General features: G+C 35.6%; 1 protein-coding gene across 3 annotated transcripts in view; it reads left to right on the top strand.

Moving 5' to 3' along the window:
• Positions 1-14,610, top strand: part of SIM1 (SIM bHLH transcription factor 1) — a 48,492-nt gene that overhangs the window by 25,832 nt on the left and 8,050 nt on the right. For all 3 annotated transcript variants that reach the window (XM_082757227.1, XM_082757226.1, XM_082757225.1), the window contains one exon: positions 7,538-7,703. In XM_082757227.1, the coding sequence (XP_082613353.1) occupies positions 7,538-7,703 (166 nt within the window). The remainder of the gene's footprint in view (positions 1-7,537; positions 7,704-14,610) is intronic.

Genomic DNA, 14,610 nt, shown 5'->3' with positions numbered 1-14,610 from the left:
GTGAATTTAAAGTAGTGGAAAACCACAAATATTTACCAAGAAGTTACCATAATAATTTATTTAAGGCTGACACTTTTGGATGTGAATCATGGAGTTCTGCAAGGTTAAACATGCCTTCAGATAAAATGTTGCACTAAACTCTGTTCTTAACTGTTTTGTGTCTATCCAGAAAAGAAAACATTGCCTTTAATCTCAATTTCTCATTATCAGGCAGATTCTAACATATAAAAACCTCTATAAACTCCTATCATATACATTTCTCCATTTAGCTTGACAGGCACTGAATATACACCAAACACGACTTTTAGCTGGTTGTGCTCCTAGACACATTTGAAAGAAAACACTCCCAGTATAAATGAATGTTACAGAATTAAACCGAGGTCATCATATTTTATTTATTTTATTTAAAGCTCATTGTCAGTGCTATATGTAATTAAAGATGATTGTTATCTCTTTATATAATTAGCCTCGGATATCTTAGGCATTTTATTCAGACAATAATAAGCCTTGGTGCATATTTTTATCTAGCAAATCTAGTAAGTAAAGGCGTACAAAGTGTACAAAGGGCTTCTTTTTGAGCCAGAGATGGCTAGACATGTGGTTGGGAATGACAAACTGTAAAACTGTACCTTTAGACTGCTGAAATATCTGCTACACCATGATTATCTAGAGGCCAGGACGTTTTATTTAACTCCAACTGACAGTTAAATGACTGCACCCTGAGACAAGAAACCAATTAGGGAAAATACAAAATTTCTTTGACAGTAGTTCTTCTAGAAGATATCCTCAGGCATTTATGTTAAATGGTCTGAATAGGAAACATCATGGTTCAGTTTTCCTGAACGTATCAAATCATTTAATTGAACTTCCTGGTTTGGATTGCTCTATCTTTAAGAGCAAATACAGAAACATGATATCATGTACATGAATCTCATGGTTGGAGAAGCTGTAAACTTCGACTCAACAAGATGTAAACAGCTACTGTTGCTTATACTATTTATGGGGATAAATAGGTGCCTGGCACTCAGTGAAGGGATCCAATGTACAGATCTCATACTTCTCCAACTAGATGCAGTGCTTAGCCATTAAATGCTCTAGTGATAAACAACCACATGAGAGATTTCTAGAGGGTCTTTCCAATTCCTTTGGTGAGCAGTAGGTTAGAATTTTATGGGGCTTTTCACTCAAGAATTTAGGGAGGATAACTGTCATCATCCCAATTACTGATGGAAAAATGGAGACATGGTGTATCTCTGAGGTCAGACAACTGGCCATCACTATAGCTTCATAATAAGCAGTGAAGTTCAAGAGTGGTTTTTTTTTTTTTTTTTTTTTTTTTTTTTTTTTTTCCCCACTTCAGGCTAGTGTTCTGAAAGTGGGCTTCCTGTGTGAGTGAACTGAAGCACCCTTATTGTGACTGGTTTGGGAAGATGCTAAGGGGATTGTGTTTGGTCCTCCTGACAAGTCTCACAAGCAGACTGAGGCCTTTGTAAACATTTCTGAGACACATTGTACATGAACAGAGGACACAGCAGATGAGGAAATTGTCTGTTTTGTTGTACCATCTGCTGATTTAGAAAGCCATGAACATGACAAACAGCCAGAATCTGTTCTCTTTTCACTCATCTGTTGAATGGCGCTGTTAGCATTGCATGAGCTGGAGTGTGGAAATGTTAAAAGTTGCAGACATTGTTTAAAAGTAGAAGAATGATATATTACAGTATTGTGGTCAGACATGCATGAGGAAGTGCCAGACTTTTACCACCTTCATGGCTGATTTTCACTGAATTGCAACAACTCAGCAAAATAGACTGAACATTAATGATGTTAACACCTTTAGTTTAATTACATGTTTTCTATTCCATATTCTGTTAGACTGGCAGAAAGTCTGACCAAAGTAATGTTCCTGATTTCTAACAACAACAACAAAATATTGCAGAGAGCATTAATATGTCCCTTTTTATATATAACTTTATGCAGTAGAAGAAATTTTGAATATATATTATTTGTTCATAAGAAATAATAATACAACCAATTAAAGTTACACATTGGTTTCTTTTGCATAAGCAATGCTTTCCACTTTGCTTCAGACATGTACTTATGATGTAGGAATGTACTCATGTACTCAATTGTACTCATGATGTAGGAACTGCTGCATTAAGGTCATCTAATGTTTTACATTCAACAGATACTTCATTAATTACATTAATATGTTTAAAGAATGACATAGATGCAGGTTATTCAGTGTTTGCAGGACTTTATGGTCCCTTAGTGCCTTTTTATCCTTTATTTGCTATGAGTTCCAGTGACAGCATGATCATTGTATATTGTTCAGACTATCAATTGGAAGATACCAGAGAATAAGAGTAAGATCTGATTCCAGTTGTATATTGGTGTTTTGTTTGCTGCTGGAGAGAATGAACTGAAAGACATTTCTAATCTAATGCCATAACTTCGTGTATGAAGACCGAATTTCTGTAAATCTTCTTTAGGGAGTCTAAACTTAATGTCTTTTGATACAAGAAAATAAACTGTATATATCTGTCTCTTTACTGGTTATTTGTGTATTCTGAATTACTGCATGTATAACATATTCTTCCTTTCTGGCATGTTGTGCCATTAAGGTAAAAAGGTACTTTTCCTTATGGCTTTTGCAGATTTTACTACAAACTTTGTATTTTTTCTTCATGTTTTGAAGGTTTCTTTCTTTTTTTTGAAGGTTATGCTGCTTATGAATAGACATGCTGCTTATGCATGTCTATTCCTGAGTCTCTATTCTTGAGTCTTTGTCCTACTTCTTAGGTTCTCCTGGTTCAATCTGGATATTTATTCTTCACTAATGGATGTCATTATTTTACTCCTTCCTCTGGATACATCCTGTCCAGCTGCTTTTGCTATGTGAAAGCATTTTTCAGGGCTTAAGTTCTCTTCTGTTCCATAGCCAATACTGCCTTTAAGCAGGAATCTTAATATCTTCAAAATTATTTGTACCCATAACTCTCTAATCTTAACTCATTTTAGTTTTTAGATTTTGATTATGGTAGTCCCAAATAGCCAACAAACTATTACTCCAACAAACACAACCACAGAAAAGCCCAGCTTTTCTCTACAGTATTAATCTCTCTTGGGCCTTTGTCACTAATTCTAGTCTTCCCAACACTATTTCTAGCAAAGCTGACTCACTCTTTCCTCATTTTTTGCCCTCCAACATAAAAAAAACCCAAAAACAAACACACAGAAAAACCTCTCTCACTTTTTCAGTTTCATTGTGAGCTCTATTTACAGGCCCAGTTGCCATATTTATGCAAGCTTTTTTTTTTTGTTTGTCAGGAATTTGGGATCTGTGGTATTGCGATACTCTTTCACTGTTCTTTTTTTGGTCTACATGTTAATCAGCTATTACCTCTTCCTCAAAATTTTGTTAGAGAGGCTTGCCACCATGTTTCACATTGTACTTTTTGGCAGTTATAGTAGGCAGAAAGCATCTTATAAAGCTGATTTGTGAGAATCTTCACATAAGTGTTGCAGATCCAGCTGGCACACAAGTCATGGGCAAAGAGATTGGTTTCCTTTGCCAAATGCTTCTCTCCTTCAGCCTTTGTCCATTTCTGTCTATGTAGCTTGATATAGCTAGGTTCCTTTAGTAAAGAATGCTTTGTACTCAACTTTCAGATATTTTAATGCAGAGAAGTGCAGTTGGTACAGAGATTGACCCATATTTTTTCATGATGTTAACTCTAGTACATCAACAAGTGCTTTCAAAATCAGGATCAAGTTATATGTAGGGCAGTGGAAGAGCCAGCAACAAGGTACAGAGTAGAAATGCTTCTGGGAGTTACATCTGAGAAGACAATGGGGAGCAGTATATTGTAGCAAGTGGATTTTACACTTTTTGATTTCTTTTCACTTGCAGTGAAGCATAGTAATTCGGTTTGTAGGTGTTTGATATATTGACCACACTGGCCCAATTCTCATCTGGGGGGAAGGGACAAGATAGAGAAGAAATAATACATTTTTGGAAGCATATGCTAAGGAGTCAAAGAGGACCTTGAATTTCCATCCAACTGTGGAAAGAATGGCTGTTTCCTATCATGAAAAGGTGGAGGTCTTCAATGTGTTTCCCTTTGCAAAGAAGCATCACTTTGGTCTTGTCTGGATTCAGTTTGATCCATCTGTTCTTCATTTAAGAGCTAATTTCCTGTAGTTATTCTGATGTTTTATAGTGATGATAGTTGCATCAGAAAATGAGATAAATAGTAGATTGTCAGCAACATACTGTTAGCAATTGAACACATGCCATATCACTCTCTCTCTCAGCAGTCTCATGTAGATAGATGTAGATTATATGGATCCCTGTGGGATCCTGAAGGTGAGGACCTTGGAGAAAGGGCCTCATACCCACCACCTTTTTTTGAATTACATGTAGAACATGAAATGCCATACTGCTGTGCTGCTAGGACTGTGTAATAGAGGATTCAGGTGTCCGAGAACAGGAACCTGGAGATTACAGTTCCATGGTTGGTGGAAGTTTTATAGATGCCTCCAGGAAGTTGTCAGAATTTCCATCTGTAGTTTGTATACCACTAGGAGTCCTGGTTCCTCTAGTCCTTTGCTTTACTGTACATATGGATATACTCAAACGTTCATTTCTTGATGGAACATCCCCTGCATCTGATGTTGAGAACACAGGACCCTTCCTCCATATTTTCTTAGCTTTTTTTTTTTTTTTTTTTTTTAAAAAAAAAAAACTTCTGGTATTTATCTTGGCCTGTTGTTAGTGGTGTTCTGGTATCTATCTTGGGTCTTCTGAGGGGTAGCTGTGCTAGGTTAGGGATGGTATTGAATCATGTCTTGGTGATACAAAAAGTCCAGGTGTTTCATCTGAAAGGAGAGTGCAGATGTGTTTTTTTAACCAGAAACTTCACATTCAGCAGCAAGAACTTCTTGTCCTCAGCAATTGGCTGCAAATACTAGCTTTTGGTGCTTACTCTAATGTGTGGTGTTCTGGGAAGGTGACTCCTCACCCTCAACATACCAAGAATTTAGAAATGTAACACATAACAGTATGTAAAGTTTTGGACATATCTGTTTTTTAGATTCTCATGGCTTAGAACCGTTGTACAATGTAGTCTCTATGATTTCAGCCCTTATACAGGACTTAAGAGCAGGCAAGTTGTGCTGGAGTAACAATCTGAGGTCAGAATACCGAGGTGGTGTTTATTCCATTTTTTCAAGACTACTTTAATGATAGGAGAAAGTGGCAGGCAATTACCAGGTGGCATGTACCAGAGATGAGTGGGTAATGGCAGGGGTGCAGAGCTATGGCTTTTCCAGGAGAATGGAAGGCAAAAGAGTTGGTAGGTTATAAAAGTAAAACAGAATGTCCTCATCTGCTTAAAGTTGTGAACAATTTATCTCCTCAGTTTTGATCCATTTTCATTTCTGGATGTAACACCTTCTGCACCTGACATTGAGATGGCAGGTCCCTTCCTCCATATTTTCTTATAGTCAATGTGTCACTGGAAATGTGTATATCATAGTGCGAAAGATAATTTTTAGGACTATTGGTAATGCCTCAAGCTAATGTTGTGGTTAAATATGAAGATTAATTGACATCCTTTGTTTCTGATGTTTTGTGTAATATGAAGATAATTTGAAATGAATCCATTATGGAGACAGATGCTTTTGCAAGTCAAGCCAAGCTGTCTGGGTTAAAACTCTGAGGGTAAGCATGGGAAAGATTAACGGTTTCAAAATATGTGGACAAGCCTTACCTGTTGAACAGGCCAATGGAAATACATATATTCATATGTTTCCACTGCAGGGAGGATATTTGAAATGCAAATATTGTAGCAGAGACCTACCTCAATTAAAGGCAAAATTTGAAGAAATGACCTCATTAAGAAGTAAATTTGCATTACAAAACAGTAATTATGCTTAGCAAATCTCTATCCACTATGGACTGTCAGCACAGTTCTAATGCCAGTGATTCGCTTTTATGTGTGATATGCACATGAATACATACAAATCGTCTGCATTGCCAAAAAAACTAAACCTTTCTACCAACAAGTTTGTCATTTATCAGATGCAAAACAATGTCAGTGTAGAATGTCAGTAATTAATTTGTCTATTCTGCAGGTTTATCTATGGTTGTCCAATGATTAATCCTATGTCATTTATTTCAGTAATTTACCAAGTTTATCCTTCTGCCACTGATTTTATCTGAAATTTCAGTGTACTAAACTGTGATATGTTCAGTTTGTTGTGCAGTTCCTTTCTGAAAAAAAAAGTTAAATCGTCATGGCTTACATCAATATACATGTGATTATAAAACAGGACATTGTTGAAGTTGAGCGAATAATTTACTGTTAATATAATTCATTAAGGATGAGAATGAGTCTTTAGGTTCAAACAGAGCATGAGGTAATGTGTGAATGAATATGTTGCCTCTTTGACTCCATAAGTCAAGCATTATTCTTTCCTTCTCTTCTGATTAACACAAAGGAAGAGAAAACCCATGAATCCTTCCTCTTTTCTTCCAGGTAGGTAGGTGAGGGAGAAACTCTTGCTCTGCTCTGTATAAATGAATCATTGTCAGAATAGGTTCCGTATGACTACATGAAAGCTGGAGAGCTTGTTTCTTATTCCCCTGGGTACCAGCAGACGCGCAGATGTGTGCAGAGGGGTATAGTCCAAGACATATGCCCTCGTTATGGGTTAGGAAGACATCATGAATACTGCCAGTTTTCCGTACTTTTAAGTATTCATTAGAAGGTTTGAAGAAACTAATATGAACTTCATGAACTGCCATTATATCTATCTCCTTATAGAAAACCTCTGATATTTTGTGAGTGTGTGGCAGGCCATTTAAATTTAAATTTAAAGATTTTTATTTAGCTGTTTTCTCATCTGGAAAGCTCTTTCAGTGTAAGAGACTCTTCAAGCAGAGGAATAATAACTCAAAGGATGCACAGAAGAATAAAGATTCATAGATTTGCACCAATTACCTGAAAACATGTAACTAGTGAAAAATATAAAATTATAATTTTTTTCCCATTAAAAACCATGTTCAATTTATTTAACCATCTTTATTTGCAGGCTGTTATGTGCACCCTCACATGTACACTAACACACACACATATAAACATGTAGTAAGTTCTAGTAGAGTTAAGAGTTTCAAGGAAAACGTGTCTTATTTACTGCTTAACTGTGTGACCAATGCAGAAGTGTAGTAAAAATCTCAGAAATTCCATCCTAGAAATTCCCATCCTAGTTTATTACTGAAAAAAAAAAAAGTAGATCAGGATGATAACAGTTGGCTGCAAAAAGAATTTTTTTTTTTTCAGTTTAAAAATAGTGCTATTGTTTAGTAAGCTATACTACTTAAATGTGTTAGTGTGGTATACTGGCTTGTCCTGGATAATTTTATTTTTTTTCCTTAAAAATATCTTTCATTTCCACCTCCCACTAAGAAGGAAGGTATGTTTCCCATTAAGATATGAAGTGAGTTTGTTTTTCACTTTTGCCTTTTATATAGGGATACTGAATATAAAGGACTACAGCTCTCCTTGGATCAGGTCACAGCTACCAAGCCGGCATTCTCATACGCAAATTCAACTCCGACCATAACGGATAATAGAAAGGCAAGCAAATCTCGCCTCTCGAGCACAAAGTCAAAATCAAGGACATCACCATACCCACAGGTAGTTGTCTTTGGAAAACAAAATTAAATCCTTTTGCGTATCTTGATTTTGACTGCTATTTTACCCAAGTAATTAGAATGGTCCAAAGAACATGTTACTCAAAGGGAATAAAGGATGACAAGTTATAAGATGTTGAGACAGGAATATGTTTCTTTAAACGGTTTCTAAAAAGCTGGAAACAGTTATGTTTCAGCATGCATAATAAATCATCATCAACAACAGTAACAGCACAGGGCTCAGAGTTAATGAGGAGTGGACAGAAGGACAAGTGAAAATGTTGCTTTTGAAATACTTGGTTTGTGAGGACTGTGAGTTTTGCCATTTGAGAAAACTTGGTTTATCTTATTTACTCTTTGATAATTCCAACATATCTAGAAAGTTGCCAGATGTTTGACAGCAGTTCAACACTGAATGCTGGTCCAAAGGAGTGAATTTTGAGAAGGGAAAAACAGCAAGCTGGCTAGCTGAATTGGAACAAGGCAGCTTTTCTGTGTATGAAGCTTTGAAAGCTCTGGTAGGCCATTGGCATCAGCAGACTTTAATTTCCCAGATTTCATTTTAAGGCCTCGTGTTTTAGGAACATGCCCCTGCTTGTAGAATGGACCAGATTCAACTGGGTCTCTAACTTGCAGCTTGCCGAGCGCATCTATGCAAGTGATTTCTGCAGACAGTGCCACAGCATTTGCATACTTACATCGTCATCTGTTTAGCTCAAATAAAACCAATCTGTTGAACTAACCATTATGCCTGCTAAAAAATAACACAGGTCTTACAGAGCCCTTTTCCCACTACACAATGGATATACATGTATGCATTCATGATGTAACGTTGGGGAACTATACATTTTAAAAACATCCAGGTCAATATTGATCCAATAATGACCTCGAGGATAGCAGTTTCTCTGTTCTAAACTGACTTCTTTAAGTTTACAGTCTCAGCCCATGTGTCTACATCATTTCCTTGCTTTCCTCAAAAGTACCAAGAATAAGAGTTTCAGATGAATGTCATCTGCTTTTGATACAGGAAATATTTAACGGATCACCTAGATAGGAACTCAGATGCTTAATTTTTAGAATCTAAATTTACCAGAGATTGTTACAGCTATTGTCATTTTAGGATTTGTTCAAACATGTTTCTATGGGTTATTAAAGAATAGCCTTCTTCTTGAATATACTACAGCAACCAATTATAATAAAACTGCTTTAAAGAATCAGGAAAGGTACCTACAATTAATTCTAAATTATATTTTTAAGATAACTGTCTTTGATTTATTGAAATTGCTCTTTTCTTCCCTTTGTATGGTCCTTTCAGAAGTCCTCCTTTGCTAGCAGGACAATCCCAACTGAAGACCTGTCAATCTCACAATCTGATTAGCTTTCTGAAAGTGTAACTTTCATCAGTACCGTTTCATTCTCTCTGCCACCAGAAAAAAAATATTCAACTAGCTGTGCAGTGTTGAGACTGTTGGTTTATCAGGGACTGCCATCTGAAAGCTGAGGATGTTTAGTCTCCAGTTTCATTTTGCATCCTCATTACCAGCTGCCTGGTAGTAAAGTCATGGATTTCGTCATTCATAAAGAAGCAACAGTGCTAGTTGCCAGTATCTTGAAAAATGGTCATACCGTTCATTGTAGCACATCACCACAAGCAACGCTGGCAGCTTGGCTTTGCATCCCTCTCATCCTTCTCAACCACTGAATAAACTGTTGAAAGACTAAGAAAAGCTGTTATAAAGAACATACAGCAGGTGGTATGGCCTGTGTCCCTTAGTCTCCAGCCCACATAATTTGCCAGTCAGTTGTGGAGAATTAAAGTGCGACTCAAAGGCATGGCTGGAAAGAGAGAGCATGGGTTTTGTCATAAAAAGGACCCTGCATTTTGGTGGAGGAAGGAAGCAGGAAATTCATTAGTAAAATAACAGTGAGCAAAGGTATTCCTCAAATTTAAGGTCACCTAAGATAATTTAGATTTATGTTTTTTATTTTTTTATTATTTTTTTTCCTCTTAGTATTTACTTTGCTTCACCAGTCTTGATGAGAAAAGGGAATTATATGCTTTATTGGGTGATGACTGAGAATCCACTCCCTTGCCAGCTGTGTGCCCCTAGGATAGCTACATGAGATGTGAACTGTAAGAAAACCACATTAATAAATTTCAGTTGAACATTCACCACTAGGGCAGAAGGGGTGGGAGGTTTGGTCACCTAACACAATGTTAAATTTTTTTTTGTCCTCAAACCTAATGAAAAAACAGACATAATGCAATATGGTGCTTGTAGACTTTTTTATTGAGTTCATTAAATTGGAGGCACTTATCAGCATCTGATTAACACCAGCTAACCTTAGCACAGTGGGCTCATGGGTTTTGTGAAACCAGTCCCAAGCAGGGAAAGGGTGAGCAGAGAGAAAAGCAACTCAAAATTCATGACAGAACTCTAGAATTTACCACAACACATTGAACAGTGCTCTTCTAGTTCTGTCCTAGCAGAGAGGAAAAGAGCTGAAAGGGAAGATGAAAAAGTAGGAGAGAGAACTTGATAGAGATATGCAGAAAAAGGAAATTGTGAATTGGTCAAAAGATGTCTTCAGTCTTCCCCTAATCATTGCGAGGGGCTCCCAAAATCTAGCCCTGGACCTCATTTATTTTGTGTTCCAAAAATCTAGCCCTGGACCTCATTTATTCTGTACACAGGAAATAGCAACAAGATTGGAAAAACATTTTAATTGTGATCATCTGAAAAACTGCTTTGGAGTTTAATCTCCCATTAATGATGATTGTTTGAAGAAAATATTTAAAATTGTCTGTTGTCTGCCTCTAATGAAAATTTTTATGGTCATTCTGGATAAACTTTTATTGTTTCATTTCTCATCCTATTCTTGTATAAAGAATATATATTTATATATACTTAATATATGTGTATACTTAATGTAGATCTATATAATGAATGCATACATACAACTAAGGATGTATCCAGTTGCTGTTGGATCCAGGTTTTGGTGTATGTGTTACAGCATGCACAATTTTTGGAGAGTAATAGCCCTCTCTGGTAGTGTATAATTACTTATCTACCACAATACTGATACTGGAGATAAATTGAACATATAGCTACTTTAAACAAATAACCTGGATTAATTCTGCAATCCACCTCTGTTTGGACATATCCTCTACTATTTTAAAGAATGGAGTAAAAATATCAGACTGAATTCTAGTCAGCCTTTCTTTTGTTTATCATTTCTTCCTGTAGCCTAAAGCTTTGGCAACTTCCAGTGTATTCAAAAGCAAAGCAAAACCCTCTTTTTATAGTAAACATAACTCCTGATCTGGTGAAGAGTCACCAGCAGTGGGGGTTATTTTAATGGACATGCTGTATTACTTTAATCTAAGCCTTTCACCATCTGTTCTGCCTATAACAGTGAATGCAAAAAGAACATATTTTACATTTCAGGATTACATTAGTAAAAAGTAAGATAAAAGTGATTTAAAAGCATGCATATGTTCTTAGTACAATGCTGCCTGCATCTGTGATGTTTTTTCTCATGGTTAAGACACAAATCAAGAGGAAAGCTGCTAATGCTGTTGTAGTGAAAGTTTTTCATGGAAGAGAGAGCTCTGAGAGGGTTTCGCTATATATTTAATGTTTCTAATGATAAAAACCTGAGTAGGCTGCCAGAAAATTAGATAACTATAACATCTATTGTTTGAACATCTGGCAGTGTGTGTAGAGCAGGCTGCTGTTGCTGTGTATGACAGGATGAGTGGTCCAGCCAGTCAGACACCTGTAGGAATGAGAGGTCAGGCAGAAGAAAATCACCCAAGAAATACTACAATTGTCTTCTGGCTTAATACACTTCTATTGGCTCCCTTAAAGCAAGCTTTTATTAGACATGAAATTGATACTTTCTTAATTTCTTTCTAAAGTTTTTCTTGGAGTAAAAGGAGCATTATTGATGGCACAAAAGCTCCTTTCTGTGTCAGTGCTAATCCTGCTGGTGTGCTCTCACTGCAATGGTACACTGAATTAACACTTTGGAAGATATTTCTAGTATCTTGAGGTGCTAGTTCAGACTCCAGGATCAGTTGGAGGACCACTTAATTCATTTATTGTTGTTCTTTATGCTAGAAGACGATTCAGAAACCACCTGAAGTGATTTCAGATGTTGCCTGTCTGAAGAACTTCATCATATTTAAGTTCAGTCTGCTGGTTAAACTTTGTCAAAAACAAAGACAATACATTCTATGTGAAGGCAAAAATTAGCAGGAAGGAAAACATTTCTGTTGAGGTAGGATTGGGATTTTTTTTTTTTTAAATAAACCTCTTTCACTAATTTTAATTGGCCAGAATTTTCATTAAATCAAATTCTGTTTTCTATGGTCTTTCATCACTTGACATATGGGAGCCTAATTTTGACTTGAGAGATAGTGTTTCCACTCCCATTTCAGCAAAGTAGTATCTTTGATCATCCTTTCATTTCTCCCCCCATCATCTTGTCATGCATGTCCGTATTTGGAGTCTCCACCTGTCAACATCAGATTCCCAGAAGAGACAGTCGTAGGATTGCAACAGTAGAGGCAGCTTGATGGTGCCAAATTGAGATGTGATTAGCTTTAAAGGGAATTAGACATATTTTTGGCCTATGTCTGCTTATGTTCTACCTTAAGAATAAGCAGTCATATCAAACATTGGTAGACAATGTGGGCCACAAACAATTCACTGTGTTAATTTAATTCTGTCCATGGCCTAGCAGCTGCTGCGGGTCAGATCTCAAATAATCATCATTTACATCAAGTACAAAGAATATGCATGAAGTATTGTTGGTCTTGACTACATGGTTATATGACATTACATGGTGCATTTCTGACACACTGGTCATGTACACTTTGAAATGTTTTCCCATTCTTGGAAAGGCCTGTGCAATTGAATCCTTTGTGGTTAAGTTCAAGATGAAAAAAAAAAAAAAGTGTAATTTTTCAGTTAAATGAGGAAATTTCCCTCAAAGAAAGATAAGTTGGACCCTGATGTATCCTTAGAAACAGAGAAGTGGTAGAATAATACTTATAAGAGCCAAATGAACTTCAGAATTGTCAGTTTGAAAGAATCATTGGAATTTATTAACATCATATATTTTAAACAAAATTAAATATTTATAATAAAATATTCAAATATTCAAAAATATTTTTCTTTGTCCTCATGAAAAAAGTACATATTCTTAGTTTTGCTGTGAATAAGAAAACAAATCATTTTTGAACATTTTTATACTTAAATTTATACATATATTACATTATGTTTCTGTTTAAGTTTTTAAATTTAAAAAAAATATAGTTTATAAAAATCAAATCCAAATCCAAAACTTTAGCTAAAAATAATTCTAAAAATAAAAACAGGTACAAAAATAGTTTTTTTTTTTTGTGTTGTGAATTTACATTTTAACTAAAATTTAAGAATTAAAAAGTTTGTTAATTGTTTCTACTTTTTTTTTTAAATTATTTTAAACTTCATTTTACCTATATACTTTGTCAAAAAAATCAGTCCAGTATTTTTAAACATTTCTTTGTGACTAAGTAGTCTGAAGACATTGGTTCAGAAAGGGTAATAAAAGAGTTCAATTTCTCATAGGTCAGGAAATATTATGATGGCTGAATAAAATTCCTTGTTAATTATGATGAGTTACTGGCATTTAAAAGAGCTCTTTCATGGCTATGTAACTATCTTTCCTCCATCCACAATCAGATTTATTCTTTCATTATTAAAACTTTGCAATCAATATGGTGGTACTAGCTTGCTGGCCTTCTCCATATCTACCAGTAGGTTTTTTGCCTACGGGTATTCTTCTGTCAACTAATAACAAAATACAATTGAGCTCTTCAAAGCCACAGCTCTTTCTTTCTTGCCTTTAAATAGCCTATCTTGTTAACAAACAGTATTCACAAATATGAACTGGAATCTGAAGAAATACCCAATTAAATGCCAAAACTGAAGTAGTTCCAGTACTGATGTTGCACAGATGGTTTAAGTTTCTGTAAGTCAAACATCTGGTCAGTACTTTTGAGTGGTAAGTGCATAAAACCTTGATCCTGGCTGATAATGAGGAGTTTCATAGCAACTCAATCTAATGAAAAGGAAGGTAAACTTATGTTTTTAGGAGAGAGGCCTAATGCCTATTAAAAAGAAAGCAGAGTGGGCATCTGGAAGGTGAGTGATGGAATGGGAGAATTCCAAAGTCTCATGCTGTAATACATTGATTTGTGACATGAGTATGCGATACTGAAGAGGTGAGCATGTACAGCTTTGGTCTCATCCCACTCCGTAATCATGGGTGAAATTGATTTAAAGATGTTCCATGAAATTTGACAGTTCCAATAAATAAAAAGATTAAAAACTGAGATAACTAAATCCTAGGAGGTTTGATAAGCTGCTTTTTTTTCTCTCTCTTTTTTTTTTTTCATTTTTTTTTTTTCTTTCCAGAAGGTGTCCAAAAATTTAAAACATTCATCAAGGTTATTTATAAATTTGTGAAATTGTACTTAACCCTTTTGTCAAAACTCCTATTTTTTTAATTTTTATTTAATTTTTATTTTATTTTATTATTTTATTTTTTATTTTATTTTATTTTTTTATTTTTTTTTATTTGTTCATGCTCCTATTCATTTTACTTTTCCAACTGCCTGCTAACTTCTTCTGTGTTGGGAGGTCTTTGCTTAAGCGAGGGTGCCAAAATTCCCTCTGCCTGATTTGGCTAACAGTTTCATTTTCTGGAAAATAGTTGCTTGATTTTTCTTGTTCCCACATTGCAACAGATCTGTGATTTTTAGCTTTCTACTGATCTACTATCACTTTGGGACTTTACTCTGTAGTAGTGTTGGGAGTCCCAGCATCTATGGGAAGCTTTCTTTTCCTTAACAATAGGTG

Source organism: Aythya marila (genome assembly GCF_965140915.1).
Source record: "Aythya marila genome assembly, chromosome: 3".
Taxonomy (NCBI): Eukaryota; Metazoa; Chordata; class Aves; order Anseriformes; family Anatidae; genus Aythya; species Aythya marila.
The sequence above is the reverse complement of the archived record's forward strand: the minus strand, read 5'-3'. Positions and strand labels throughout refer to the sequence as shown.